The sequence below is a fragment of the Amblyomma mixtum genome, chromosome 7 (assembly GCF_055824585.1).
Source record: "Amblyomma mixtum isolate Tamu chromosome 7, ASM5582458v1, whole genome shotgun sequence".
Taxonomy (NCBI): Eukaryota; Metazoa; Arthropoda; class Arachnida; order Ixodida; family Ixodidae; genus Amblyomma; species Amblyomma mixtum.
The window spans coordinates 11174860-11200479 of NC_143018.1; the positions used below are offsets into that span (position 1 = coordinate 11174860).

Below are 25620 nucleotides of genomic sequence, written 5' to 3' on the forward strand. Positions count from 1 at the left end.
CGACCACCTGGGGATCTTTAAGTGCACTGACATCGCACAGCACACGGGCGCCTTTTGCATTTCGCCTCCTTCGAAACGCGGCCGCCGCGGTCGGGTTTCCGAAAAAAAAACAAAAAAAAACACATAGAGGATGTAATCGCACGTGGTGCTCAACTCCCTCTCTCTCTTTGGCCTTTCTTTCTTACCGTGTCATTTCCTTTCCTGAAAACCGACTTCATTTCAACGGAAATTATTCGAAATCACTGAACCGGTGCCACGGACCGGTGCTCGAGCATCTATGGTGTAGCCGTGAAGAGCCCAAATGACGTCAACAGTAGCCAATCCAGAGCCAAATGGGCGCGCGGAACAGCGTTTTGCCAAGTTTCGCGTTGTGTGGCTTCAGTAGCACTGATACTTCGTGCATGCCTCTGCGTTAGCTGTGCAACTTAGAGCTCTTTCGTATTGCTAACAGCACAGTATTCCAAGAGCACTCTACCATGCCTTCTGCAGCAACCAAAAAGTAAGTCCCGCGCAGCTGAGCAATAGCTGGCAGAGTTTCGTGAGACGTACCCGCCGTCTGCTATCCCAGTGTTGCCATACTATAGTGTTGCCAGACTTGCGCGACTTCCAGTGTCGCCAGGCTATAAGGTTGCCAGATTGTGAACTAAAACCCAGTGTGGCCAGACTATTTGTTCCCTCTCCCTTTTACATTCTCCTCCGCCTACAGCTACGCTGTCGCGCCGCAACCGCCCAGCTCGTTAGAGCAGCCTTGCCCGGAGTGGCCGCCGCCTGTTCGCCAAGCGAAAGAGCACGTCCGCGGCGGTTGAGGAATTGTTTTTTTAGTGACTTGTCGAGCAGACGGGTAGCACAGACGAAATCTGCCGATGCGTGGCCCCAGTGAGAGTATTAAGAGGAGAGAAACGCGTGATCGTGATTTTGTTGAAATAAGCGTGCTGTGCTCAAATTCACTTGTCGAGCAGACGGGTACGACAGACGAAATCTGCCGATGCGTGGCCCCAGTGAGCGTATTAAGACGAGAGAAACGCGTGATTTTGTTGAAGTAAGCGTGCTGTGCTCAAATTCACTTGTCAAGCAGACGGGTACGACAGACGAAATCTGCCGATGCGTGGCCCCAGTGAGCGTATTAAGACGAGAGAAACGCGTGATTTTGTTGAAATAAGCGTGCTGTGCTCAAATTCACTTGTCGAGCAGACGGGTACGACAGACGAAATCTGCCGATGCGTGGCCCCAGTGAGCGTATTAAGACGAGAGAAACGCGTGATTTTGTTGAAATAAGCGTGCTGTGCTCAAATTCACTTGTCGAGCAGACGGGTACGACAGACGAAATCTGCCGATGCGTGGCCCCAGTGAGCGTATTAAGACGAGAGAAACGCGTGATTTTGTTGAAATAAGCGTGCTGTGCTCAAATTCACTTGTCGAGCAGACGGGTACGACAGACGAAATCTGCCGATGCGTGGCCCCAGTGAGCGTATTAAGACGAGAGAAACGCGTGATTTTGTTGAAATAAGCGTGCTGTGCTCAAATTCACTTGTCGAGCAGACGGGTACACCAGACGAAATCTGCCGATGCGTGGCCCCAGTGAGCGTATTAAGACGAGAGAAACGCGTGATTTTGTTGAAATAAGCGTGCTGTGCTCAAATTCACTTGTCGAGCAGACGGGTACGACAGACGAAATCTGCCGATGCGTGGCCCCAGTGAGCGTATTAAGACGAGAGAAACGCGTGATTTTGTTGAAATAAGCGTGCTGTGCTCAAATTCACTTGTCGAGCAGACGGGTACGACAGACGAAATCTGCCGATGCGTGGCCCCAGTGAGCGTATTAAGACGAGAGAAACGCGTGATTTTGTTGAAATAAGCGTGCTGTGCTCAAATTCACTTGTCGAGCAGACGGGTACGACAGACGAAATCTGCCGATGCGTAGCCCCAGTGAGCGTATTAAGACGAGAGAAACGCGTGATTTTGTTGAAATAAGCGTGCTGTGCTCAAATTCACTTGTCGAGCAGACGGGTACGACAGACGAAATCTGCCGATGCGTGGCCCCAGTGAGCGTATTAAGACGAGAGAAACGCGTGATTTTGTTGAAATAAGCGTGCTGTGCTCAAATTCACTTGTCGAGCAGACGGGTACGACAGACGAAATCTGCCGATGCGTGGCCCCAGTGAGCGTATTAAGACGAGAGAAACGCGTGATTTTGTTGAAGTAAGCGTGCTGTGCTCAAATTCACTTGTCGAGCAGACGGGTACGACAGACGAAATCTGCCGATGCGTGGCCCCAGTGAGCGTATTAAGACGAGAGAAACGCGTGATTTTGTTGAAATAAGCGTGCTGTGCTCAAATTCACTTGTCGAGCAGACGGGTACGACAGACGAAATCTGCCGATGCGTGGCCCCAGTGAGCGTATTAAGACGAGAGAAACGCGTGATTTTGTTGAAATAAGCGTGCTGTGCTCAAATTCACTTGTCGAGCAGACGGGTACGACAGACGAAATCTGCCGATGCGTGGCCCCAGTGAGCGTATTAAGACGAGAGAAACGCGTGATTTTGTTGAAATAAGCGTGCTGTGCTCAAATTCACTTGTCGAGCAGACGGGTACACCAGACGAAATCTGCCGATGCGTGGCCCCAGTGAGCGTATTAAGACGAGAGAAACGCGTGATTTTGTTGAAATAAGCGTGCTGTGCTCAAATTCACTTGTCGAGCAGACGGGTACGACAGACGAAATCTGCCGATGCGTGGCCCCAGTGAGCGTATTAAGACGAGAGAAACGCGTGATTTTGTTGAAATAAGCGTGCTGTGCTCAAATTCACTTGTCGAGCAGACGGGTACGACAGACGAAATCTGCCGACGCGTGGCCCCAGTGAGCGTATTAAGACGAGAGAAACGCGTGATTTTGTTGAAATAAGCGTGCTGTGCTCAAATTCACTTGTCGAGCAGACGGGTACACCAGACGAAATCTGCCGATGCGTGGCCCCAGTGAGCGTATTAAGACGAGAGAAACGCGTGATTTTGTTGAAATAAGCGTGCTGTGCTCAAATTCACTTGTCGAGCAGACGGGTACGACAGACGAAATCTGCCGATGCGTGGCCCCAGTGAGCGTATTAAGACGAGAGAAACGCGTGATTTTGTTGAAATAAGCGTGCTGTGCTCAAATTCACTTGTCGAGCAGACGGGTACGACAGACGAAATCTGCCGATGCGTGGCCCCAGTGAGCGTATTAAGACGAGAGAAACGCGTGATTTTGTTGAAATAAGCGTGCTGTGCTCAAATTCACTTGTCGAGCAGACGGGTACGACAGACGAAATCTGCCGATGCGTGGCCCCAGTGAGCGTATTAAGACGAGAGAAACGCGTGATTTTGTTGAAATAAGCGTGCTGTGCTCAAATTCACTTGTCGAGCAGACGGGTACGACAGACGAAATCTGCCGATGCGTAGCCCCAGTGAGCGTATTAAGACGAGAGAAACGCGTGATTTTGTTGAAATAAGCGTGCTGTGCTCAAATTCACTTGTCGAGCAGACGGGTACGACAGACGAAATCTGCCGATGCGTGGCCCCAGTGAGCGTATTAAGACGAGAGAAACGCGTGATTTTGTTGAAATAAGCGTGCTGTGCTCAAATTCACTTGTCGAGCAGACGGGTACGACAGACGAAATCTGCCGATGCGTGGCCCCAGTGAGCGTATTAAGACGAGAGAAACGCGTGATTTTGTTGAAGTAAGCGTGCTGTGCTCAAATTCACTTGTCGAGCAGACGGGTACGACAGACGAAATCTGCCGATGCGTGGCCCCAGTGAGCGTATTAAGACGAGAGAAACGCGTGATTTTGTTGAAATAAGCGTGCTGTGCTCAAATTCACTTGTCGAGCAGACGGGTACGACAGACGAAATCTGCCGATGCGTGGCCCCAGTGAGCGTATTAAGACGAGAGAAACGCGTGATTTTGTTGAAATAAGCGTGCTGTGCTCAAATTCACTTGTCGAGCAGACGGGTACGACAGACGAAATCTGCCGATGCGTGGCCCCAGTGAGCGTATTAAGACGAGAGAAACGCGTGATTTTGTTGAAATAAGCGTGCTGTGCTCAAATTCACTTGTCGAGCAGACGGGTACACCAGACGAAATCTGCCGATGCGTGGCCCCAGTGAGCGTATTAAGACGAGAGAAACGCGTGATTTTGTTGAAATAAGCGTGCTGTGCTCAAATTCACTTGTCGAGCAGACGGGTACGACAGACGAAATCTGCCGATGCGTGGCCCCAGTGAGCGTATTAAGACGAGAGAAACGCGTGATTTTGTTGAAATAAGCGTGCTGTGCTCAAATTCACTTGTCGAGCAGACGGGTACGACAGACGAAATCTGCCGATGCGTGGCCCCAGTGAGCGTATTAAGACGAGAGAAACGCGTGATTTTGTTGAAATAAGCGTGCTGTGCTCAAATTCACTTGTCGAGCAGACGGGTACGACAGACGAAATCTGCCGATGCGTGGCCCCAGTGAGCGTATTAAGACGAGAGAAACGCGTGATTTTGTTGAAATAAGCGTGCTGTGCTCAAATTCACTTGTCGAGCAGACGGGTACGACAGACGAAATCTGCCGATGCGTGGCCCCAGTGAGCGTATTAAGACGAGAGAAACGCGTGATTTTGTTGAAATAAGCGTGCTATGCTATGCTAAGGGATGATCCCCACGCTGGCGTCGCTGCGTCTCATGGTGGGATAGGTGGTAGCGATTTATTTTAAAGAAAAAATAAAAAAAGGCGAACGAAAGGAATGTTGCCGGCCGCGTCAATTGCCATCTGTAGCACGCGAGCTGCAGCCGGCGGAGGTGAAAGGGAAAATATAGCGAGGAGAAGTATAGCGGGGAGCGATGGCAAGAATGGACAGGGAAGAGCTTTGTATGCTATTTATAAAATTCAAAAAGTAATCAAGTTCGCGCCGCTCGCGCGCAAATGTCCGGGCTCTGTCCGAAAGCAAGAGCGCGCGAGCGGCCACTGTGCACAATCATTTACAGAAAACGACAAATTGTACGTAGCGTCCTGTCTCGAACTAATCGCGCGCGTGGCACACTGCCTTCGTCCACTCGTCCGGCGACACGTTGCCGGTTGGGGCAGCAACTCCAAACTTCTTGAGAAGCAAAACTATTTTCTTGAAGACGGAAACAAAAATAAAGGCAACAGGAGAAAAAGGCGGTTAAAAAAAAGGCGGTTTGAAAAAGGTCTGTAGAAAAGCGGCCGAGATTGGGACTCGGCGCGCTCCTCTTCTTTGTTTGCAGCTGGTTTTAATACCTTCGATAATTGGGCGGAGCTTTATTAAATCTGCTTTCGCGCAATTTCAATCAATACTGCTGCAGTGGCACTGTAGGCACAAGTGGGCGGCGCCCAGTGCTCGCCAGAGCCCGACTCTAGTGGCGCCAGTAATGTCCGCTGCTTAGCTAGACAGTGCGGGTTTTCAGAAGTCGCCGACCTTACTGACCCCCACCCACTTGAGAGCTAATCTCTTTTTAATAGGAAACGGTCGTCGGCCCCTTGGTCCCCGTTTCCCGCGGCCTTGGAGAGCGTCCGAAGCGCGCGACGCGCTGTCACCATTCCTAACCCCTCTAGACTTCCGATGGACACGGTAGTTACCGTCGAGAGGGGGAAGGAACCTACTGGCGCCTTAGGCGTCTAGCTTACAGGTACCAACGACGCGTGCTCAGATTCACGCAACATTGACACTTTTAATTGGGGTAGGCAGTGTTGAACTGAATAACTGATAACAACGAAATTGTAGGCTGTGCTTGGTGAGCTTCGAAAAAAGTGCGAAATTCGGGCGTCGTCAGAAGCAGCCTTGCAGAAATAATTACTTCATGTGCGTGCATCCAATTATTGCCCAGGAACTTCGTAGTGGCTGGATATTTTTTTCTTCTGGCAGTTAAGAATGCTCTGGAGCTCGTGCTGCGTTGAAAGCCGCATTCAGAACAGTAATTGTAGGAACGAAAACATCTTCGACCGAAATCCGTCTTTATGGGTTTTTGAGATAGTTGAGAGGAAACTGACGCCAACCAATATTTTCATTTTTTTGCCCACCGTTTCGGGACCAACTTGGTCCCTTCTTCAGGGGTGGGTGCTGCCTTCGCTCTGCCTTTGTTAGCCCGTGGCGCAGTGCACTAACGCACGAGGAGGGAAGCGTTCCTGGAGTCCTATTCATCGCCGCCTTTGTGAACCGGATGTGTCATGACTCCACATGTCGCCTCTTGAACGGTTTTTTTTTTCCCCAGATTTAAAAGGTTTATTAAAACGAAATATAAATGAGCTGTAAGTTTCATAAAAAAGTTAGTACAGTAGGAGGTCCCAAAGTGGAAACTGCCTGGGGGACCTCCCATCAGGAATACATAAGAAAAGTGCACAAGTTTGGCAGGGGAGCTGGAACAAAAGTTGTGGGAATCTGGCTTTCCGCCGTCGCCTTTGCGCGGCTGTGCCGGCCGCCCGCGTTGTTTCTCCTCTTTCCCTTGCTCCCGCCTCAGGCGGTGGAGAGGCGGCTAGGTGACTAATCACTGTCATTTGGCCACAGCTCCGCCCCGGCTCCCCAACGGCCTTTGCCATTGGCGCCTTTTGGCGGGAAATCGGGACCCGCTACGGGCGGCCGCGCACGGCGCGACCGTCCGAGCGGGGCCCAGAGAGAGAGAGTTCCCTCCGAGACAGCGTAAGGTGCGTACGTTACTGTTTGTCCGTGCCGGCCTTTGCCGTTCGGACCAGTGCTTACTCGAGCTCGCCCGCACGTGTCCTCTGACCTGCAGCGGCTCGAGCCTGTCCAGCGGGGTCCAGCGACCTCTGACAGGCGTACCTTGCGTTGAATGCCCACTCTCTCTCGCAACCGGCCCAACGGTCGACACGAGAGAGAGATCACAGCACTGCCGCGGGGACATTCTCCTGCAGCGGCGTGCTAGCGGTGCGCATTACTCGAGTCGCTTCGTGCGCGCAGCGGAGCCTTGCTCCTCGCGCGCCCCCGGGACGGGGTGACTATTGAGTGTGTGTGTATCAGCTGGAGGACGATGTGAATAAACGTCTCCTTTGTGAACTTGGAGGCCTATTTCTTTGCGGCGAATCGCTCTCCTCCCAGCGGAGGCTGAGTGCACTGCATCGGTGTCCCAGTGTGTGTGTGGTGACGGCTGATCGGGGCCCTTGGCTCGCGCGAAGCTCGAACCCGCGGTGGGTGGTGGCCTGTGTCCACTTAGAAACCCACAACTGGCGCCCAACGTGCTAAGTCATTGGCGCTTACGCCTTTGATGGCACATTAGCCGAGCAGGTCGCCTTGACGATCACGCTTGCGCACCATGTCTACCCCCAGCGGGGCACTCGGCAGCTACATGTCGGCTCCCTACGGAGTTGTAGCTTCGTTTTATCCGCTGGCTGCTGTTCCTGCGAATAGCTAGACACCGTGGTTGGCCGCGGCCCCCCATTGGGGTTTACGGCGAGACAACCCAAAATGTCGACCACGCGGCTCCCATTGGAGCTGTATCGGAAGCACCCTGCGGTGCATCCGCTGGTCGCATGCCTCAGCTGTGCAAGCTTTCCGCCCAGTGCGAAAGCAGTTCGTGTCACGCTGCCGCAACCGGCAGTTTCGAACAGCAGCAGCCGTGCCCCGCGAGCAGTCAATTCTGCTCTGGGAACGGCGAGGCGCTGGCCCGGTTCCCTGTGGAAACCACGCCGCTCATCGAACTAGGAGCCTTGCCTCCCTCGTTCGTGTAGACCGCCCAAGCCTCCACTGAGGCAGGGGTGCAGTGCGCTCAGTTGGCTGATGCGGCTCCGCGAGCCTGCGGGTCGGCTGGCGCGCTGGGCTCTCCTGATACAGCATTACGACTTTTCCGTGCAGTGTCGAAAGGGGAGCACAAACGTGGTAGCTGACGCGCTATCCCGTGCCCCACTCGCCAGCGGCGCCTTGACGCCTGTAGGCGGAGGGGGCGAAACAGCGGACGAGCCGCCGGGCGGCAAGGAGGGGGAGCCCGCAAACGGGTTAACCCATTCCGCTAACCAGGCAAGCAGCGCTTCGCAAAGCGGACGAGAGGCAAAGCTCTTCGTGAGCGCCTCGGAAGTGCCGACGCGAACGGAAATTTTGGCTGCAAACCTGAGTGGGGACGAGACCATGCTCCCCTCTGGGATGACTGGAATCGTTTTCAGCCCTAAAGAGCTACTGAAAGCCCAGCAAAATGACCCGTTTTGTCGCGAGGTGAGCGACGGTCTCAGGGAGACGGAGCGCCGTGACGCTACTTGTATTGTAGCGGGCGCAGGGGGGCAGAAGCCAGCGTGTGTCGCGGCGAACCCCGGGGATTCATATTTGCTGGACAATGACGGGCTCGTGCTGAAGTACATAGCCACCGATGACGAGTCCATCGACCCGTTCTAGGTGGTTATCCCCAAAAGTCTAAGAGGCGCACTTTTGCGATTCTCTAACGACGAGCCACTGGCCGGTCATCTGAGTGGCTCCAAAGTTTTTGCAAAACTGAGTCATTCGGTGACGTGGCCCGGCATGAAGCGTGACATTTTCCGCTATTGCCGTTCCTGCCATGTCTGTCAAGCGGTGAAGTCACGGGGCGGCAAGCCGCCTGGAATGATCAAACCGATTGACAGTGTGCGTCCGTGGCAGATGGCCACCTGCGATTTGATGGGGCCTTTCCCCAGGAGCAAGCAGGGGTTCATAGACCTGAAGGCCTACGCGTCACGGTCTGACGAGCTTGCGCCGGTACCCATTGGTATCAAAGGCAAGTGTAAAGGCACAACTGGTGCTGCGGAACGCAAGCGTACGGAGCACCGGTACAATGTGAGGCGACGGTCACCTGTGTGATTGATGCCGGACGGCGGACTTTTCCGCAACCGAAGGCACGCAGCCTCAGCTAGCTGGCGAGCTTTCTTGTCAGGCCCTACCCAGGTGAAGCACGGTGTGTTTTTTTCTGTTGTTGTTTTGGCAGCATGCTCAGTTCCAGCCTTGTGTGTTTTTCAGTTTATTTATTTGTTTGCTTGAGTCAGTTTCTAGCCACTTTCGTTTTCCTGCTTGTTCGTCTGTTTTCGTTCTAACGTACCGATATGTACATAGGCAACATGCGTTTGTGTTGGCGTTCAGTTTTTTTTCCCAGACTTGTACATAGGCAAACTTCAGCCCGCTCGTGCTTGCTCTTATCTTCTAGAAGCAAAAGATGGGTGTCGTTTGTACGGCGCGCCTCTTCTCATTTCCGGCCTGACTGTAGGTGGTGGGCTCGTTAAGGAGCCGTGTGTCGCGGTGCGAGTTTTGTGCGGCCCGTATGGAGGGGAAGTTGGCGGGGCGTTTGGGGCGGAAAGTGCACCCTTTGACCCTCGCCGCGGCGCCTCTGGACGCTTCTGATGGGGGGGGTCGTTGTCGCCGACCAGCGTCCGCGCACTTGCGGGTGTATGCGTGGTTGTGGCTGTGACTGTGTGCGCGCGTAACCATGAGCCAAGGCGACGCCTGTGAGTTGTGCCGTTGTGTCCTTCTGCGTGAGCGCGAGGATGAGAAGGACCCCTCGCTGTGGCCAAGGTTACACATCAGGACGCCGCCGAACGACCTCGCCCGTTTCAGCCGGCGTGAAAGGGGTGCACTAACTGTCTTGTGCCCGAACGTGATGTCGTGGCCAAGGGCGCGAGGTCAGTGCTCTGCCGCGGCCCCGTCGTCATCAACGCACCCTATATCAACGGAAAGAAGACCGCCATCAGTCGTCGGCCCTCCCAACCCGTTCAACTTGAAGTCTGCGAGCGGTGAGTCGCCGACCGGCCCAATTTGCCGCGCCATCGAACTTTGAGGCTGGCATCCACCTGTAACACAGCTGTACAGTGGTATTCACATCTCCTTGTGTACCGTGTATATAATCTGCAGGCTGCTTTGATTTACTGAAGCGTATGCCCGTGTTTGTTTGTTTGCCTTGTTTTCCTTTGTTTGTGTTGTTTTTTTTCTTACGTTGTTGTGGCTGGAACTGAAGTGTATCTAGTTTTTTTGTGTATTCATTTCTTTATTTTGGAACTGAAGTGTAGCTTATTTTTTTGTGTATTGATTTCTTTATTTTGGCCGCGTGCTTTGCCGATGGGTAGGAGGGCATTTAAGGAGAGGGGGATGTGGGAATCTGGCTTTCCGCCGTCGCCTTTGCGCGGCTGTGCCGGCCGCCCGCGTTGTTTCTCCTCTTTCCCTTGCTCCCGCCTCAGGCGGTGGAGAGGCGGCTAGGTGACTAATCACTGTCATTTGGCCACAGCTCCGCCCCGGCTCCCCAACGGCCTTTGCCATTGGCGCCTTTTGGCGGGAAATCGGGACCCGCTACGGGCGGCCGCGCACGGCGCGACCGTCCGAGCGGGGCCCAGAGAGAGAGAGTTCCCTCCGAGACAGCGTAAGGTGCGTACGTTACTGTTTGTCCGTGCCGGCCTTTGCCGTTCGGACCAGTGCTTACTCGAGCTCGCCCGCACGTGTCCTCTGACCTGCAGCGGCTCGAGCCTGTCCAGCGGGGTCCAGCGACCTCTGACAGGCGTACCTTGCGTTGAATGCCCACTCTCTCTCGCAACCGGCCCAACGGTCGACACGAGAGAGAGATCACAGCACTGCCGCGGGGACATTCTCCTGCAGCGGCGTGCTAGCGGTGCGCATTACTCGAGTCGCTTCGTGCGCGCAGCGGAGCCTTGCTCCTCGCGCGCCCCCGGGACGGGGTGACTATTGAGTGTGTGTGTATCAGCTGGAGGACGATGTGAATAAACGTCTCCTTTGTGAACTTGGAGGCCTATTTCTTTGCGGCGAATCGCTCTCCTCCCAGCGGAGGCTGAGTGCACTGCATCGGTGTCCCAGTGTGTGTGTGGTGACGGCTGATCGGGGCCCTTGGCTCGCGCGAAGCTCGAACCCGCGGTGGGTGGTGGCCTGTGTCCACTTAGAAACCCACAAAGTATACAGTTAAGTTAAAACCGATTGGTGTAATTTGCGCCAATGAATAAGTCAGACAATAGTTAGCGGGTGTAATTTAACAAAAAAGGCATAAAACAGCAAAGCATAAGAGCAAGAGAAAGAACACAAAAAGACATCGGATAGCAATGGGCATTGAATAAATGCAGATATAAAACATAGGCGGAGGAAAAACCAAGAGGTTCCAGATGAGTAACAAATGACCGTTTGCTGTCAGAGTGGGGAACAGAAAATGAGATTAAGGCAACCTTAAGCATGGAATGAGGCTTAATGGGTTGATGAGAGATGTTTTTTTAGTAAAGTGTAGAAAGCGGGCTGCGAACGTGCGGATTTGATTGCTAGTGGTAATGAATTCCAGGTTTTGATGGCGGAGAAAAAAGCAGTTTGTTTTCCATAATTTGTACTCACTTTTGGTAGAAGAATATTGTTTTGTTCAGAGAATCTAGTGTTATTAGCAAGGAAAGATGCGGAAAAACAGAGAAGTTGATTATTATCATTGCGAGCGCGGTAGATTAGAAGGCCCAACCTAAGATTAAGGAGGCATTTCAACGGCAGAATGTTTACGTCAGAGTAAAGAGGTGAAGCAGAGGCTGTGTATGGGCTGAAAGATAAAATGCGAAGCGCTTGACTTTGAAGATGAGAAATACATGACACATGGCATGAATAGGTATTTCCCCATGATGACAGGCAATAATTAAGGTGACTGTTAATGAAATCATAGAACAGGGATAAGAGAACATGGCGTTGAAAGAAATGTCTAGTTTTTATTAACACCCTTATTCCAAACGAAATTTTTTTACTGATAGATTTCGTGTGTAGATGAAATTTTAGATGGCAGTCAAGCGTGATGCCGAGAAATGTAACGGATTCGGAGGCAGTGATAATATGATGTCCCACATAAACGTGTGGGCTCGGGATGACATGCTATTGATGAGATCGGAATATCATGAAAGTGGTTTTTGTAGGATTAAGTTGTAGCAAGTTATTGTCACACTATAAAACAATATTCTGTAAGTCCATGTTTAATTTGTTTATTAGGCTTGTGAAAATGCTGTCCTGAGTGAATAATGTCGTATCATCCGCGTAAAGTATACATCTTGTGTTAATTAAGGACTATCGTCGAGCAAGCAAACCACACGCATGCTAGAGGAGGAGGAACGCCCACACGTAAAGTTCCCTTTCCCGACTGCTGCTCTTTTCGGTTGGTTGTTCGCCCGTTCACGTGCGCGCTCTCTTCGAGGCTGGCGGCGGCTCGCTTTGATTTCCAATGAGTGTCTCCACTGCCCGGACATTTGCGCGCGAGCGGCGCGAACTTGATTACTTTTTGAATTTTATAAATAGCATACAAAGCTCTTCCCTGTTAATTCTTGCCATCGCTCCCCGCTATACTTCTCCTCGCTATATTTTCCCTTTCACCTCCGCCGGCTGCAGCTCGCGTGCTACAGATGGCAATTGACGCGGCCGGCAACATTCCTTTCGTTCGCCTTTTTTATTTTTTCTTTAAAATAAACCGCTACCACCTATCCCACCATGAGACGCAGCGACGCCAGCGTGGGGATCATCCCTTAGCATAGCATAGCACGCTTATTTCAACAAAATCACGCGTTTCTCTCGTCTTAATACGCTCACTGGGGCCACGCATCGGCAGATTTCGTCTGGTGTACCCGTCTGCTCGACAAGTGAATTTGAGCACAGCACGCTTACTTCAACAAAATCACGCGTTTCTCTCGTCTTAATACGCTCACTGGGGCCACGCATCGGCAGATTTCGTCTGTCGTACCCGTCTGCTCGACAAGTGAATTTGAGCACAGCGCGCTTATTTCAACAAAATCACGCGTTTCTCTCGTCTTAATACGCTCACTGGGGCCACGCATCGGCAGATTTCGTCTGTCGTACCCGTCTGCTCGACAAGTGAATTTGAGCACAGCACGCTTATTTCAACAAAATCACGCGTTTCTCTCGTCTTAATACGCTCACTGGGGCCACGCATCGGCAGATTTCGTCTGTCGTACCCGTCTGCTCGACAAGTGAATTTGAGCACAGCACGCTTATTTCAACAAAATCACGCGTTTCTCTCGTCTTAATACGCTCACTGGGGCCACGCATCGGCAGATTTCGTCTGTCGTACCCGTCTGCTCGACAAGTGAATTTGAGCACAGCACGCTTATTTCAACAAAATCGCGCGTTTATCTCGTCTTAATACGCTCACTGGGGCCACGCATCGGCAGATTTCGTCTGTCGTACCCGTCTGCTCGACAAATGAATTTGAGCACAGCACGCTTATTTCAACAAAATCGCGCGTTTATCTCGTCTTAATACGCTCACTGGGGCCACGCATCGGCAGATTTCGTCTGTCGTACCCGTCTGCTCGACAAGTGAATTTGAGCACAGCGCGCTTATTTCAACAAAATCACGCGTTTCTCTCGTCTTAATACGCTCACTGGGGCCACGCATCGGCAGATTTCGTCTGTGCTACCCGTCTGCTCGACAAGTCACTAAAAAAACAATTCCACAACCGCCGCGGACGTGCTCTTTCGCTTGGCGAACAGGCGGCGGCCACTCCGGGCAAGGCTGCTCTAACGAGCTGGGCGGTTGCGGCGCGACAGCGTAGCTGTAGGCGGAGGAGAATGTAAAAGGGAGAGGGAACAAATAGTCTGGCCACACTGGGTTTTAGTTCACAATCTGGCAACCTTATAACCTGGCAACACTGGAAGTCGCGCAAGTCTGGCAACACTATAGTATGGCAACACTGGGATAGCAGACGGCGGGTACGTCTCACGAAACCCAGCCGCAATAGCTTGTCGAACGAGCCCCTCGAAACACGCTTGACACCAGCACGACGGCATTTTACTACTATGCACAGCTACCCGCTGTAAGTATGGTGCGGTGTGCCTTGCGTGAAATGATTTTTAGGCTGCCGCGCTGCGTAGTCGACGAATGGCGCACTGTGTATGCTGCAGTTTCAGTGAGAGTGCCTACAGGTGCTTAGCGAAGATCTCGTAACGGTTCGCGGTCCCAGGCGCCTGAGGTGGTTTGGTTTCATGCTGCAGCATTCACCACTTTCATTTGTTTCTATTATGCCCAACATTGTGTTTGCTGTGGCCGCTCGGAATGCGGCAGTTAAGGGTCAGGTGCGACATCTCGCACAGTGCGTTCATATATTGTTGGTTTTATTGCAGCAGCGTTTTTGCAGTATTTGACGCTCGCATTGTGTTTTCTGACCTACCCGGAGCGATGACATGATCAACGGCTGCTGACCTCAAGGTCGCGGGTTCTATCCCGGCCGTGGCGGCTAAATTTCGATGGAGGCGAAATACAAAAACCCCCGTGTGCTGTTTGATGCCAGTGCACTGTAAAGAATCCCAGGCAGGTGGTCTAAATTAATCCGGAGCCATCCACTACAGCGTCCCTCATAGCCTGAGTCACTTCGGTATGTTAAAACCACAGAATCCACAATTTACAATCGTTTCTGTTATTATTTCTGCATTAGATACCAAGTTTCCGACGGCTTCTCTGCTGTGACAAATGGTGTTGCACTCCCAGCCGAGGAAGTGTCTGCTGATGAACACCGGGTGTGGCTTATTCAGACGCCTAATGACGTAAGTGCATAAGTATTGCAGCAACTCAAGTGGGCTGTTTCTCTGCACACATTTGTTAAAGGGAGTAAAGAAGCAAGTTTTTAAAGTGGCTGGGGGTATATATAATGAGAAGCAGTATGTGAACAGTTTAAGCCATAGTGTTCTGATTGCTTTTGTCTTTTTAAAATTCTTGCATATAAACCTTTGCCCAGAAAGTTATTTCGCTTTGCTTTTGCAAGATGATTGTTAACGTTGACTTGGGTAGGCTTGGCTACTCTCCGTGGTTGTGTAATGCAGTTCAAGTGATTGGACATAGCATATGATAGACTTTAAATGCTGACTGCTAATGGTGTAGGCTTTGTGGAAACTTTTTTTGTTATAGCGAAGGTTACTAGCTTGCATAACCTGGCAGTTTAGCATGCAGGTGTAAGCACCATTTATGCTTTACATTTAGAGCTTTGGGAATTGGAAGTAAGCTCATTGAACTGATCTTGTTGCTTGTAGTTCTAGTTTAAATAATACTTTTGTTTGGGTAAGTTTGTTAATTTCTAATATGGTACATACTTGTGCGGAGAAGTCAGGATTCTATACATGTCCTGTGTGTTTTTTCGTTGTGTCCTGTCTTCACGTAAGTTTGTACCTTATTAGAAATTCTAGTTTGTATGGGTGTTGTTTTCAGCTAATTTTAGTGAGCAGTTTGTGGAAAATAAGTTTTCACTGTATAAATCTGCATGTGTAGTTATGTTGTGGTCCAGTTATATTCGCCTTTGGCTAAGATTTAGTCCCTGTATAGCCATTGAAGTGCCTATGCTCACAACGCAGGTAAACATTGTTACCCCATGACCTCTCTATTCAGGTGAACATCTCAAACTTGGATGGAGTGAAGATTTCGCTCAGAGGGGGTGACAGAACTTCAGTGCAAATTGGAGAGAACACATACGAATTTTTCAGAAAGAAAAATCATAATGTAAGTCATCGCAACTTCATTTGCCAAAATATATGATTCATGAAATCTGCTGTTTTTTTTTTACATGCCCAGGAGACCCAGAAGTTGAGCATCTCAGTGCAAGATGAGGCAAGTGAGCAGATAACGCTCGGTAAGATTGAGCTGCCAAAATTCCACCATTGTTACTTGTTTTTCACATTATTTCCACGGAATATGAGAAACCTTAAAGGTGCACTGAAGAGGAATTTGAACTTGTCTTTTTGCCGCGGGAACTCGATCTACACGTTCCTAGCATTCTTAGAAACAGTGACTTATTGCCCTGTGTGGCCGATCTCCCCAATTAAAATGAATTAACGTCCGGCTCCCGCCTTTTTTTTTTTTAATTCTGCCTCGTACGGTGGGCGGAGTCGACCAAAGCGTGGAGCGCCTTTCGCCCAGTCCCGTGGCGGCTTGCCGCTCTGCCATCGGCGGAGTAATACGTAGTAGTCCGTAGTAGCAAATAGTCCGCGCGTATTTTTATTTCTTCGGGCTTATTTTGCGGCTATATTATATGCGAATGAAACTATTTATTCATGGAAACCTAAAAAACAAAATAAAGCGAAAGCAAAGCCTCCACGGGACTGGGTGAAAGGCGCTCCACGCGTTGGTCGACTCCGCCCACCATACGAGGCCGAATTCAAAAAAAAAAGGCGGGAGCCAGACGTTAATTCATTTTAATTGGGGAAATCGGCCACACAGGGCAATAAGTCACTGTTTCTAAGAATGCTAGGAACGTGTGGATCGAGTTCCCGCGGCAAAAAGACATGTTCAGAATCCTCTTCAGTGCACCTTTAAAGCATAGACATGAAATTCAGCCGTCATGGCTGCATTTGAAACCTATCCTGTCAGGCTCCGCACTGGAACAGTGTAGCCCGTGAGCTACCTGAACAGGTCGAAACAGGGCCTTAACCCTGTTTTGGTTGCTTTTCATTACAGTGTTCACAAGCGCTAAAACCTGGTCACTAATATATCATGCAAGCTAGTGAATTGGGAAGAATTACATGTTCATGTTCTGCTATTACGCGTTGCATGTGAAGCACTTATATCTAGTATACTATAGTCGCATACAACTCAAGGACAGAGCTGCAGATGCTCCCCAAAGGAAGCCCTCCAGCCAATGGCGTGGACCTGTTTTCATGATGCCGAGGTTAATCCGATTAAGCTGTGGTTCTTCCCAATTCATCTGCCACCACCTGTGATTTCACACTAGCAGGTCCTATACGGTCCTATAGCAGGTCCTATAGCAAGTCCTATAAAGGGGAGAGTGAGAATTGGTCGACGTCAGGGGCTCAAGGAGCCCCTTTGAGGGGCATTTGCCGCTTTGTTCTTGAGTTGTCTCCAACTATAGTTGCATGTTTATTACTTGCGTGAAGATCAGGACCCCATGATTAAGTGTTCTTTTTTTGCCATTTTTGCAGTTGGTGGCATGTTTGCTGGCATGGCCACACTGACGAAGAAAATGGCATGTCTACAAGATTTGCCAACTCCAAGCTCTCCAGAGAAACTGGAGCTTGATTATTCGGTGCATGAATCAGCCCGACAGCGTTTCGTGCCATTTGGCTCAGGTAGGGATTGATTTGTGCTATCAGCATGTATGCGGGGGTAGAGGGTCGATGGCCTACCTGTGTGCTGTGTAAACTTAAACCAGAAGCTTTGGCGAGTTAGTAATGCATTGAGTAGAAACCACAAACTAAGATTGGGACGAAGCACAAGTGCTTGTCCTTGTGTGTCTTCCTTCGTCCGAGTCTGAATTCGCGCTGTTTTTTTTTCTCTCTGTAAGTTTATTCTATATTTTAAGCTTCATGGTAATAAGATTGAAGTGGCACCAGACTTCTTGTGTTATGCACACTGGTTTATTAGAGCTACAGATAACATTTGTTGCGAGTGAAGCAAACCCTTTTCATAGAAGAGTGATTGGGATCGCAAAAGTTTTGATGCAGGTAACATTGACAAAAACAGTGAGGCCTTAGCTGTGTTACTCCGATGCGAAATGTACTCATCATGTTAATATTTAAAACAGACGGTAAAGCAGATGCGTTTTTTAGTGTTGCGAGGAACATAGTTGGGCCACTTGGTGCATAGCATTACAAATAAACCAGTGAGAAACAGATGTAACCAGTTGTCTGACTATGATCTGTCTCCCCTTCTCTTCTGGTTATGTCTGTCTTTTCCTCGCTGGTTCCATTGTAAAGGGTGCTTTTTACAATGTGGTGGTGTTCTTGTTTGGGTGCAAGATTCTAACTTAAGTCTCATGTATTTCATGCATGCCTGTCACTGTACAGTGTAATGCATCCTGCAATGTCTTGGTGCTCTTGATGTGGCTATGTTCTGCTAGCTTCTGGTTTCATTCTTGCATTTTGCCTGTGCTGATTGACACCGGGCTGTAGGTTCAGCTTGTCTATCAGCATTAAATGATATGTGAAGAAGACAGTTGAAACAAGGATAGGAAGCTCGTGTCGTTGTTATTCACAAGGGAGGAATGTACAGTGACCTGAACAACCATAGGCCGATTTCAGTTTTGACTCTTTTTTCGAAAGTGATTGAACGTGTCATACACAAACGCCTCAACAACTTTTTTGTTGCAAAAAACATCATATCAACAAAGCAGTACGGGTTCCAGAAAGGAAGATCAACTGAAATGACCCTCGTACAAATAAAAAATAAAATAATTAAAAATATTGAGGATAAGCTCTACACCGTTGGAATATTTCTAGATTTTCGCAAGGCTTTCGATTCCATCAAACATCATATTTTGCTAAGAAAACTGGAAATATGTGGAATTAGGGGCATAGCACTTCAACTCATGTGCAGTTACCTTGAGTTGCGTTTTCAGTTCGTATCCCTACATGGCTATAAATCAAACCCAAAGACTGTAAAATATGGTGTACCGCAAGGATCTATATTAGGCACTTTGCTCTTCTTGATCTATATAAACGATATAGTTAACATTCCTCAAACTGATGATATAGTATTATATGCAGACGATATGAATGTGTTCTTCTCTGGAACAAATCTTAATGAACTTAAAAACACTGCTAACACGTGGCTATTAAATCTTAGTGTATGGCTAAACTTAAATAGTCTTGAACTCAACGAGAAAAAAACAAAATTTATGCTTTTTTGTGCAAAAAAACAAGCCAATAGATTACGATTTTAAGCTTCGCTACGGCTCTTGCTACCTTGAACGTGTCAGCTCCCATTCCTTTCTAGGAGTTAAATTCCATCACAACCTAGGCTGGAGCGACCACACCCGTGTCAAGATAGCGAGAGCTATTGGTATGCTTTCCCTGCTTCGAGATCTTATACCTTTCTCGCTGAAAAGACAGTTGTATTTCTCTCTTATCTATTCTCGCATCAGTTATTGTCTTCTTATCTGGGGTGCTTGTAACAAAACTGACTTAGCAAAAATATCAGCCCTGCAGTCACGTGCAGCTCGGTTACTTTTGCCTGCAGGAAACAACACATATAGTTGCTCGGCAAATACACAGTCTCGAATGATCCCTGTGAAAACCATGTATGAACTCAAAATATGTATGTTTATTTTTAATGAAATAAAAAAAATTACATTAATTTTTTTAACACATACCTAAATAGATCTACTGGTTACAGCTTGCGTCAGACTTCTGTTGTGGTAAATAGGCCTCGTACTAACTACGGAACACAATCAATTGAGCACCAAATCATGTTGTTGTGTAATTCTCATCCGTTTGTAATAGATGCTGCTAAAAATAGTTCGACACCCAGGGGTTTTAAACGCATCTGTTCGTCTTTCTTTTTGTTTAACGTTGTGTCCTAGACGACAAAATGCTTACTTCTGGTTCCGTTTGATGTAATGTTATGTCGGTTCGAACAACCCTAATGTATTGCATTTCTGTACCATTTTTGTATATGATTTAGTGCATATTATTATTTTATTATCTGTATATATCTACAAGAACTGTTTATGATGCGTCTGTTGTGTAAGTGATGGCAAAGACAGCCTTTTTTTTTTGTTGTATAATGCAATACCGCTCCTGCTGCTGTACCCAGGCGAGGACAAGACCCAGTCAGGAGGTTTAGCACCTCCTTTTGTCTTGCCTCGTGGGCAATAGCTGTATGTTGCCCGAAGGAAATAAACAAAAAAAAAGCAAGATCGGGGGGGGGGTGGCTCTGGGGGGGGGGGAGATTGGATACTGCAGCAGTTGATTTTCTCTTCAGGGGTTTGAAGGTCACTCTTTGTAAGTACTAATAGGCCTTGCTTGTAATTTCCTGTCTAGCTGTTAATATTTCTTGGTATTGGTTGTTATGTTTGTTCGCATTTGATTCTGACTGTATATGAGTTCAGGCAGGAATGTATAGAGTAGGTACTCCTGCCACCCTTTGATTTATTGATTATGGCCTTATTACTACCTTCTCCATTTGCCTTCAGTTTGCACATTGTGTGCTTCCCTTCTGCCACACCCTTATGTCCCTTCATGCCTTGGGCTTAACAAACCTCCTAGTTTGACCTGACCAAGATGACATTATGCTGGCATGCGAATGCAGGTGGCAGGGATAGTTTCCTACTGCCGACTCTGTCTCCTTTTAATGCAACAGCATTTAGATTGTCATCTCACAAAAAATTTCTGGCTTCTCTGTCACGAAATTCCCCAATTGGTCGAAGAGGTCATGTGACCTCGTGACGTCATCACAACCTGCCCTCATGGGCCATCCTGATTGGTTGAGAGGGGTCATGTGACTCTGTGGCATCATCACTACCTGCTCACCATGGCAGATGGTAACCTGGCCGACAGATTGTAACTTGTGCACCTTGGCAGATGAATCCCCAAAATTTTCCAAGTAGGCCCACCCCAGGAAATGGAGGAAGGTGGATTAGTGTAATCCCATATGATAATCCAGTGGAAGGTGCTTGAACATCCCAGAAAGTGATGACTCATGCATATCATGTGAAGGAAATGGAACAGGTTCCAACCGGAGTTCTGGCAGGAAAATCACAACCACCTTAGACTCTCTTTTTAGGTACCATAGCAGGCAACCTAAATGCTGTTGCATTTTCTTGCTTAGGAATGTGGTTAAGAAGGCTCCCAAGATTTTTTGCACTGTGCAGCTAGGCAGATTAGGGTGAAGGAGCTGGTATAACCCCTTCGGGCACTGCATGTACATTTGTACATGCATCCTAAATATTATAAAATCCCTGTATAGAAGGCTCAGTGCACGGAATTGTGGGCACTGTAATGTGCCGATGTGTGGAAACTTGTATGCTGAACCAATTCAACCCAGGAATATGAAATGAGTGCAAAAAAATGTTTTTAAGATTGATGCCTCCACGTTGTGCGTTAGCTCTGATATGGCTCCGGCCAGTGCACATTTTGTTTTGTTTGTTGATTGCTTTAAAAGGTTCAAAGTGTGATGATTAGTTTTATGGGAAGTGTTCTTATTACCGGAATCAAGTTTGGTTTGGTTTGGTTTATGGGGTTTAACATCCCAAAGTGACTCATGCTATGAGGGACGCCGTAATGAAAGGCTCCAGAAAATTCTGGGGTTCTTTGACGTGCACTGACATTGTACAGTACATGGGTCTCTAGAATTTTGGCTCCATAGAAATTTCACCCCCGCAAAAAGTAGTATATAGTTGAGACCCTGGAACCTGTGTGGAGTCATGATGCGGTGAAATGAGGTCTTGACAGACTCTACATAACTAAATACCCAGGAGGGTGGAAATTTTTTCTTGTGCAATAGAGCATGTTCCTTAAAGGGCCACGGACCACCCCAGCTCAGCAGACACTCTCTACCTCTCTTTCAGCGAGCCTCCTCTCCTTCCACTCCCTCCTCGAAATTTTTCTCTCCCGCTCCTCGTCGAGTAGGCTCGGCAAGGCAAAATCACCCCTTCCTTCTCCGGTGTAAGCCGGAGGCGTGGTGTCTGTGGAGTGCGTCACAGGGCGACGTCATGGCCCCGCCTTCAATAGAATTCTTTTCTTGGTTTTTGCATTTTCTCCGCACACTGAACGATCGAGAGGCGCGATCGGCTCGACCACCTAGACTTGTTAGCGAGCGCATCCTTTCATACATCTGTTTGTCATTCCCAGTTAACGAGCCACCTTTTCATTTTCTTTTAGGCCTCCCCACCGTTTCACGAGCGGAGGGGCGGAAGTCGGTTGTGTTCGAAACACACGGCGAAGCGCGGACCCGGCAACCGCCCGTTTGCTTTTCTCCATGCGTGTTTGTGTTCTGTGTGTTTGTGTCTTTTCTCCGCTCCAAAGCATATGTCATTCATTGGAGTCAAGGCGTACGCAAGATGCACGAAAGATAAGCGGTATGTGTGCGGAGCGGTAAAGTGGGCAAGCGAGGGAAAGGCTCTGCTGCACTACTAATTAAAACCTTGTTTTGGGGGGCTCGCATAGAAGAAAAGAAACTGAGAAGGGAGCGCGCACGCAGAGCGTCTCGTGACGGGATCACGGCGGGGGGGGGGGGGGGGGGGGGGGGGGGGGGCGAGGCGAGCCAACTCCCTCAGTTTTACTGTTTTTTTACTTTTTATGGCTAGGGTTCAAGGCTGTCGCCGCACGCTCCCTCCGCAGTTTTTTTTTTTTTTTTTGTTCCTTCATGCGGGTTTGTAGGCATGAGCCAGAACAGAAGGCGCTGCGGAAAGCGTTGTGCAGACGACGCAACGCCAAGGCTACGCCCAACCTTCTCCCGTCAGTCAGAACGATGCACCAATGGAGTGCCTTTAGCGAAAGTAGCCCCCCCTGACGTCAGCGGGGTGCAGAGTAGTGGGCCGGGCCCGTTTTTGAAGGAAGGAAAGAACGAACGGGCTTTGATTTGAATTTTCGCAGCTTTTCGGGGCGCGCATGGCTCTAGTATTTTGCAGAGGTTATCTTCGATGCCTCATCTATGCAGTGGGCTTGTTTTTCAAAAATGTCCGGACCCTGGTCAGTGGCCCTTTAAAGGGACACTGAGGAGAAATTGAAGTTGGCTTGCATCGACAGAATACCCGCTCCTGATTACAAAAACGCCACTCATACTGACAACAAAGCTCTTGTAACGTAGAAAAGAGCAAGAACCAAAATACAGGTATCGCCGCCACAGGCCAAACTCGCAAGTACAAGCGTGATGACGTCATAGGACAAAGCAGTGTTGCTAGAACCAATGGTTCTAGGAACTCTAGGACCCGAGAAGCCACAAATCACTGAGGCGCAGCCAATGCATGCGCAAATCTCCTTGAAATCGCCAGGTGGCGCCACGTGCCCGGCAGCTACGCGCGCGCCTGAAGCATCGGGACCAATCAGCGCCTGCTTGCCGGCGGCAGGCGAGCTACCGGTATTCCGCTAGCGGTAACAAGGTACACGGTATGCTAAAGGTGTCTATTTGCGAGAACTTCGCTGATGACTTCGAGAACAAGATCCATCGTAACGCTGGCAAAACGCCAGTGCAAACGTAAGCGAAGCGACTGTAGCGACGGCGGCAATAGCCGATAGATGCCTTCAACGTGCGGCCGGTGGTAGCCTTCTTTTCGGCTGCTGCTGGGCCGCTATGCTGGCGGCCAGAAATCACGGAGTCTGCTTTACGTAATGTCACGTCATGTTCTCGTCACTTAGTCCTGTGTCGTCATAGGAGAATCCCAAGTTTGAATCAGAGCGGCGGGAAAAACTTTTTCAACTTCGAATCCAAATTTCTCGGAAATAAATGCATCTTTCGCTGCTGTCCAAGTGGCAACAAAGCCATGAAATGCCGAACTGTCGGACTTTGCTATAAAAAAAATATTAATAGTGCTCTCCTCAGTGTCCCTTTAATAAAATCTGGAAATTTTAGCATTTTGCCCTTTTTGGATAATAATGCACACCTGAAGGGGATAATGTGATGGCGTTACAATCACACACATGATTGTCTTGCAGGAATGCAAAAGAAAAAAAAAAGTTCGAGGTCTTGCATATGAGCCTCGGAGATTGTGCAAGATTACCCTCTATACTGATAGAGTCTGGCTTGGCCCCACCACTTTAGTTTGAACAACCATTTTCAAACTGAGTGCATTTTACTCAGTTGATATTGGTACTAAGTGCTGTATTTCTTGTGGGCATTCAGAAGGGGTTAATTGTGCCTTCTCTGCTATGCTATACTCATTATCTCATTAAAGAATGTTTTCGTTTTAAAAGGGCTTGGGCGTATGTGCTGCAAGAGTAGAGAGAAGATGTGCTCTCAGGAAACTTGGCCCTCCGACTGGAATCCCCCTTGCAGATTTTTCATGAGGAGGACATTTTGTTCAATCCACAGCTCTGTACAGCCGCCGCGGTGGCTCAGTGGCTATGGTGCTCGGCTGCTGGCCCGAAAGACGCGGGTTCGATCCCGGCCGTGGCGGTTGAATTTCTTTGGAGGAGAAATTCCAGAGGCCCGTGTACTGTGCGATGTCAGTGCACGTTAAAGAACCCCAGGTGGCCGAAATTTCCGGAGCCCTCCACTACGGCATCTCTCATAGCCTTAGTCGCTTTGGGACGTTAAACCCCATAAACTAAACCAAACCGAACAGCTCTGTACAGAAAATTAAGAGTACTTGCATTCTCTGGCTTAGTTTCAAGTGGTTTGGGTGAGGCACAAAATGGCATTAATTAGTTATGATAATTCACATGTTCAGTACCAAGTGGCTGCATGTGCTGAAAATGTGCTTTGAACTAAGAGTTTTTTTTCTTTTTCTGTAATTTCAGAGGGCGTAGTCACCTTGAGTAAAAAGCACAAGGACAAAACCGAGAAGGATGGTGAGATGACCATGAGTAAAAAGCGCAAGGACAAGACTGGGAAGGATCACAAGGCCAAGCGGTCAAAGAGATGACCCACTTTTGTAGAGTTTGTTTATTGAATGTGGTGAAAAGAAGCAGCATCCTGTGTTCAGCATGAGCAGAACTGATGTACTGAAGTTAACGCCCAATCATGCCAATTAAAAGAACTAACGGCAGTGTTTTATATTGATGTTGCTGTGTCACAACACCTGTTTACACATGACTTGCCGCTATGACTCAATGGTTGTCATTTGTCTGCTGAGATTGAGACTGCAAGATCGAATCTCGCCGCAGCGGCCGCATCTTGATGGAGGTGAAACGCAAAATTGGCTGTGTGCAGGGTGTCGAACCGGAATTTTTTCGGGTTCGGTTCAGGTTCGGGTTCACGCCTTTCGGGTTCAGTTCCGGGTTCGGCTCCGGAGCGACATTCCGTTCCGGTTCGAACCGCTCCGGATAGCGCCGAACCGGTTCAAACGGGTTCAGGCTATAAAAAATTCTGAACGTAGGTTTTTATTCAACCTTGTTTTGCTGTTTATTTTTCTTTGTGATATCAGCATATAACTGCAAAATTTGCTCACTGCGAGATGTTTTACTGTCCGCGGCAAAAAGATTTAAATTAGCGCAAGAGCCGCGAAATCAAATGAACTCAGAGAATTAGTGTACACCGGATAGACTCTATCTGATGAGATACATAAAAACAAACGCTGATGGATTTTTAATCTACAAAACCTTTCAGCTTCAGCAGTTTCGGAGTCCCCGTCAGGCGAGTGATACGTCTCTCTTTAAGCTCGTGTCAATCGGGAATTTCTCCGGCGCAAAATGCTTAAACGGGGGCCGTCAGGACCGCTGCATGCGCCCACTACGAGCGGAGGTTGCCTTGTATTTGCAGGTATATACAGCCAAGACATCTTTCTGTCACCACAAATGCGGCTTGCCAGTCACCCTCCCACTCTGGCACACCTGCAGCATACATCTAGAGAGTTTACCAGAAATATTTTATTTTCATCACCTTCTCTACATCGCCTTTGTAACTCGCATTATATATCTCGACCACCTATAGCTGAGTTTCTTCAAAAACACAGCAAATCGTGGCTTGTAGCTTCTACAGTGTAAAATTAAGATTTTGGCCTATGCTGATGTCGTCTCCGTCTCTTGCTCTGATGAAAAGAATGTGATAAAAAAGCAGGCTTGCACTGGTTGGGGGCACTTCGTGTCTGTACGGACACAAACTTGCGACGTCTTCGATGCGACGTTGCGTTGTGACAATGTAGCAATTGGTGCATTTCAAGAGGAGGACCATAAATTCGCTAAATAGAGTTTTTGTGAATTTTCTGGGGCGCTTTCAAAGGGAGCCCAAGCGTGAACAGAATTTCATGCTACCTTGTTACAGTATGGTGCGTCTTTCGG

General features: G+C 48.9%; 1 protein-coding gene across 2 annotated transcripts; it reads left to right on the forward strand.

Annotated features, from left to right (window-relative positions):
- The first annotated feature begins 314 nt into the window (after window positions 1–314).
- Window positions 315–24403, forward strand: LOC149335000 (uncharacterized). Of its 2 annotated transcripts, none has more exons than XM_089551693.1 (6): window positions 315–499; window positions 14397–14505; window positions 15341–15451; window positions 15524–15581; window positions 16888–17034; window positions 24142–24403. In XM_089551693.1, the coding sequence occupies exons 1-6, from the start codon at window positions 477–479 to the stop codon at window positions 24264–24266; spliced, it is 573 nt and encodes a 190-aa protein (XP_089407819.1). In that variant the 5' UTR covers window positions 315–476; the 3' UTR covers window positions 24267–24403. The 2 variants fall into 2 exon arrangements, with proteins under 2 accessions (XP_089407819.1, XP_089407820.1); XM_089551694.1 differs by lacking the exon at window positions 315–499 and adding an exon at window positions 13656–13778.
- Window positions 24404–25620: the final 1217 nt, after the last annotated feature.

Excerpts from the sequence above, each read along its gene's own strand:
- LOC149335000 (XM_089551693.1), top strand. The coding sequence starts at position 477 with ATGCCTTCTGCAGCAACCAAAAA. Across the intron at positions 15,452-15,523 it reads TCAGAAAGAAAAATCATAAT|GAGACCCAGAAGTTGAGCAT; the intron begins GTAAGTCATCGC and ends TTACATGCCCAG. Across the intron at positions 15,582-16,887 it reads AAGTGAGCAGATAACGCTCG|TTGGTGGCATGTTTGCTGGC; the intron begins GTAAGATTGAGC and ends CCATTTTTGCAG.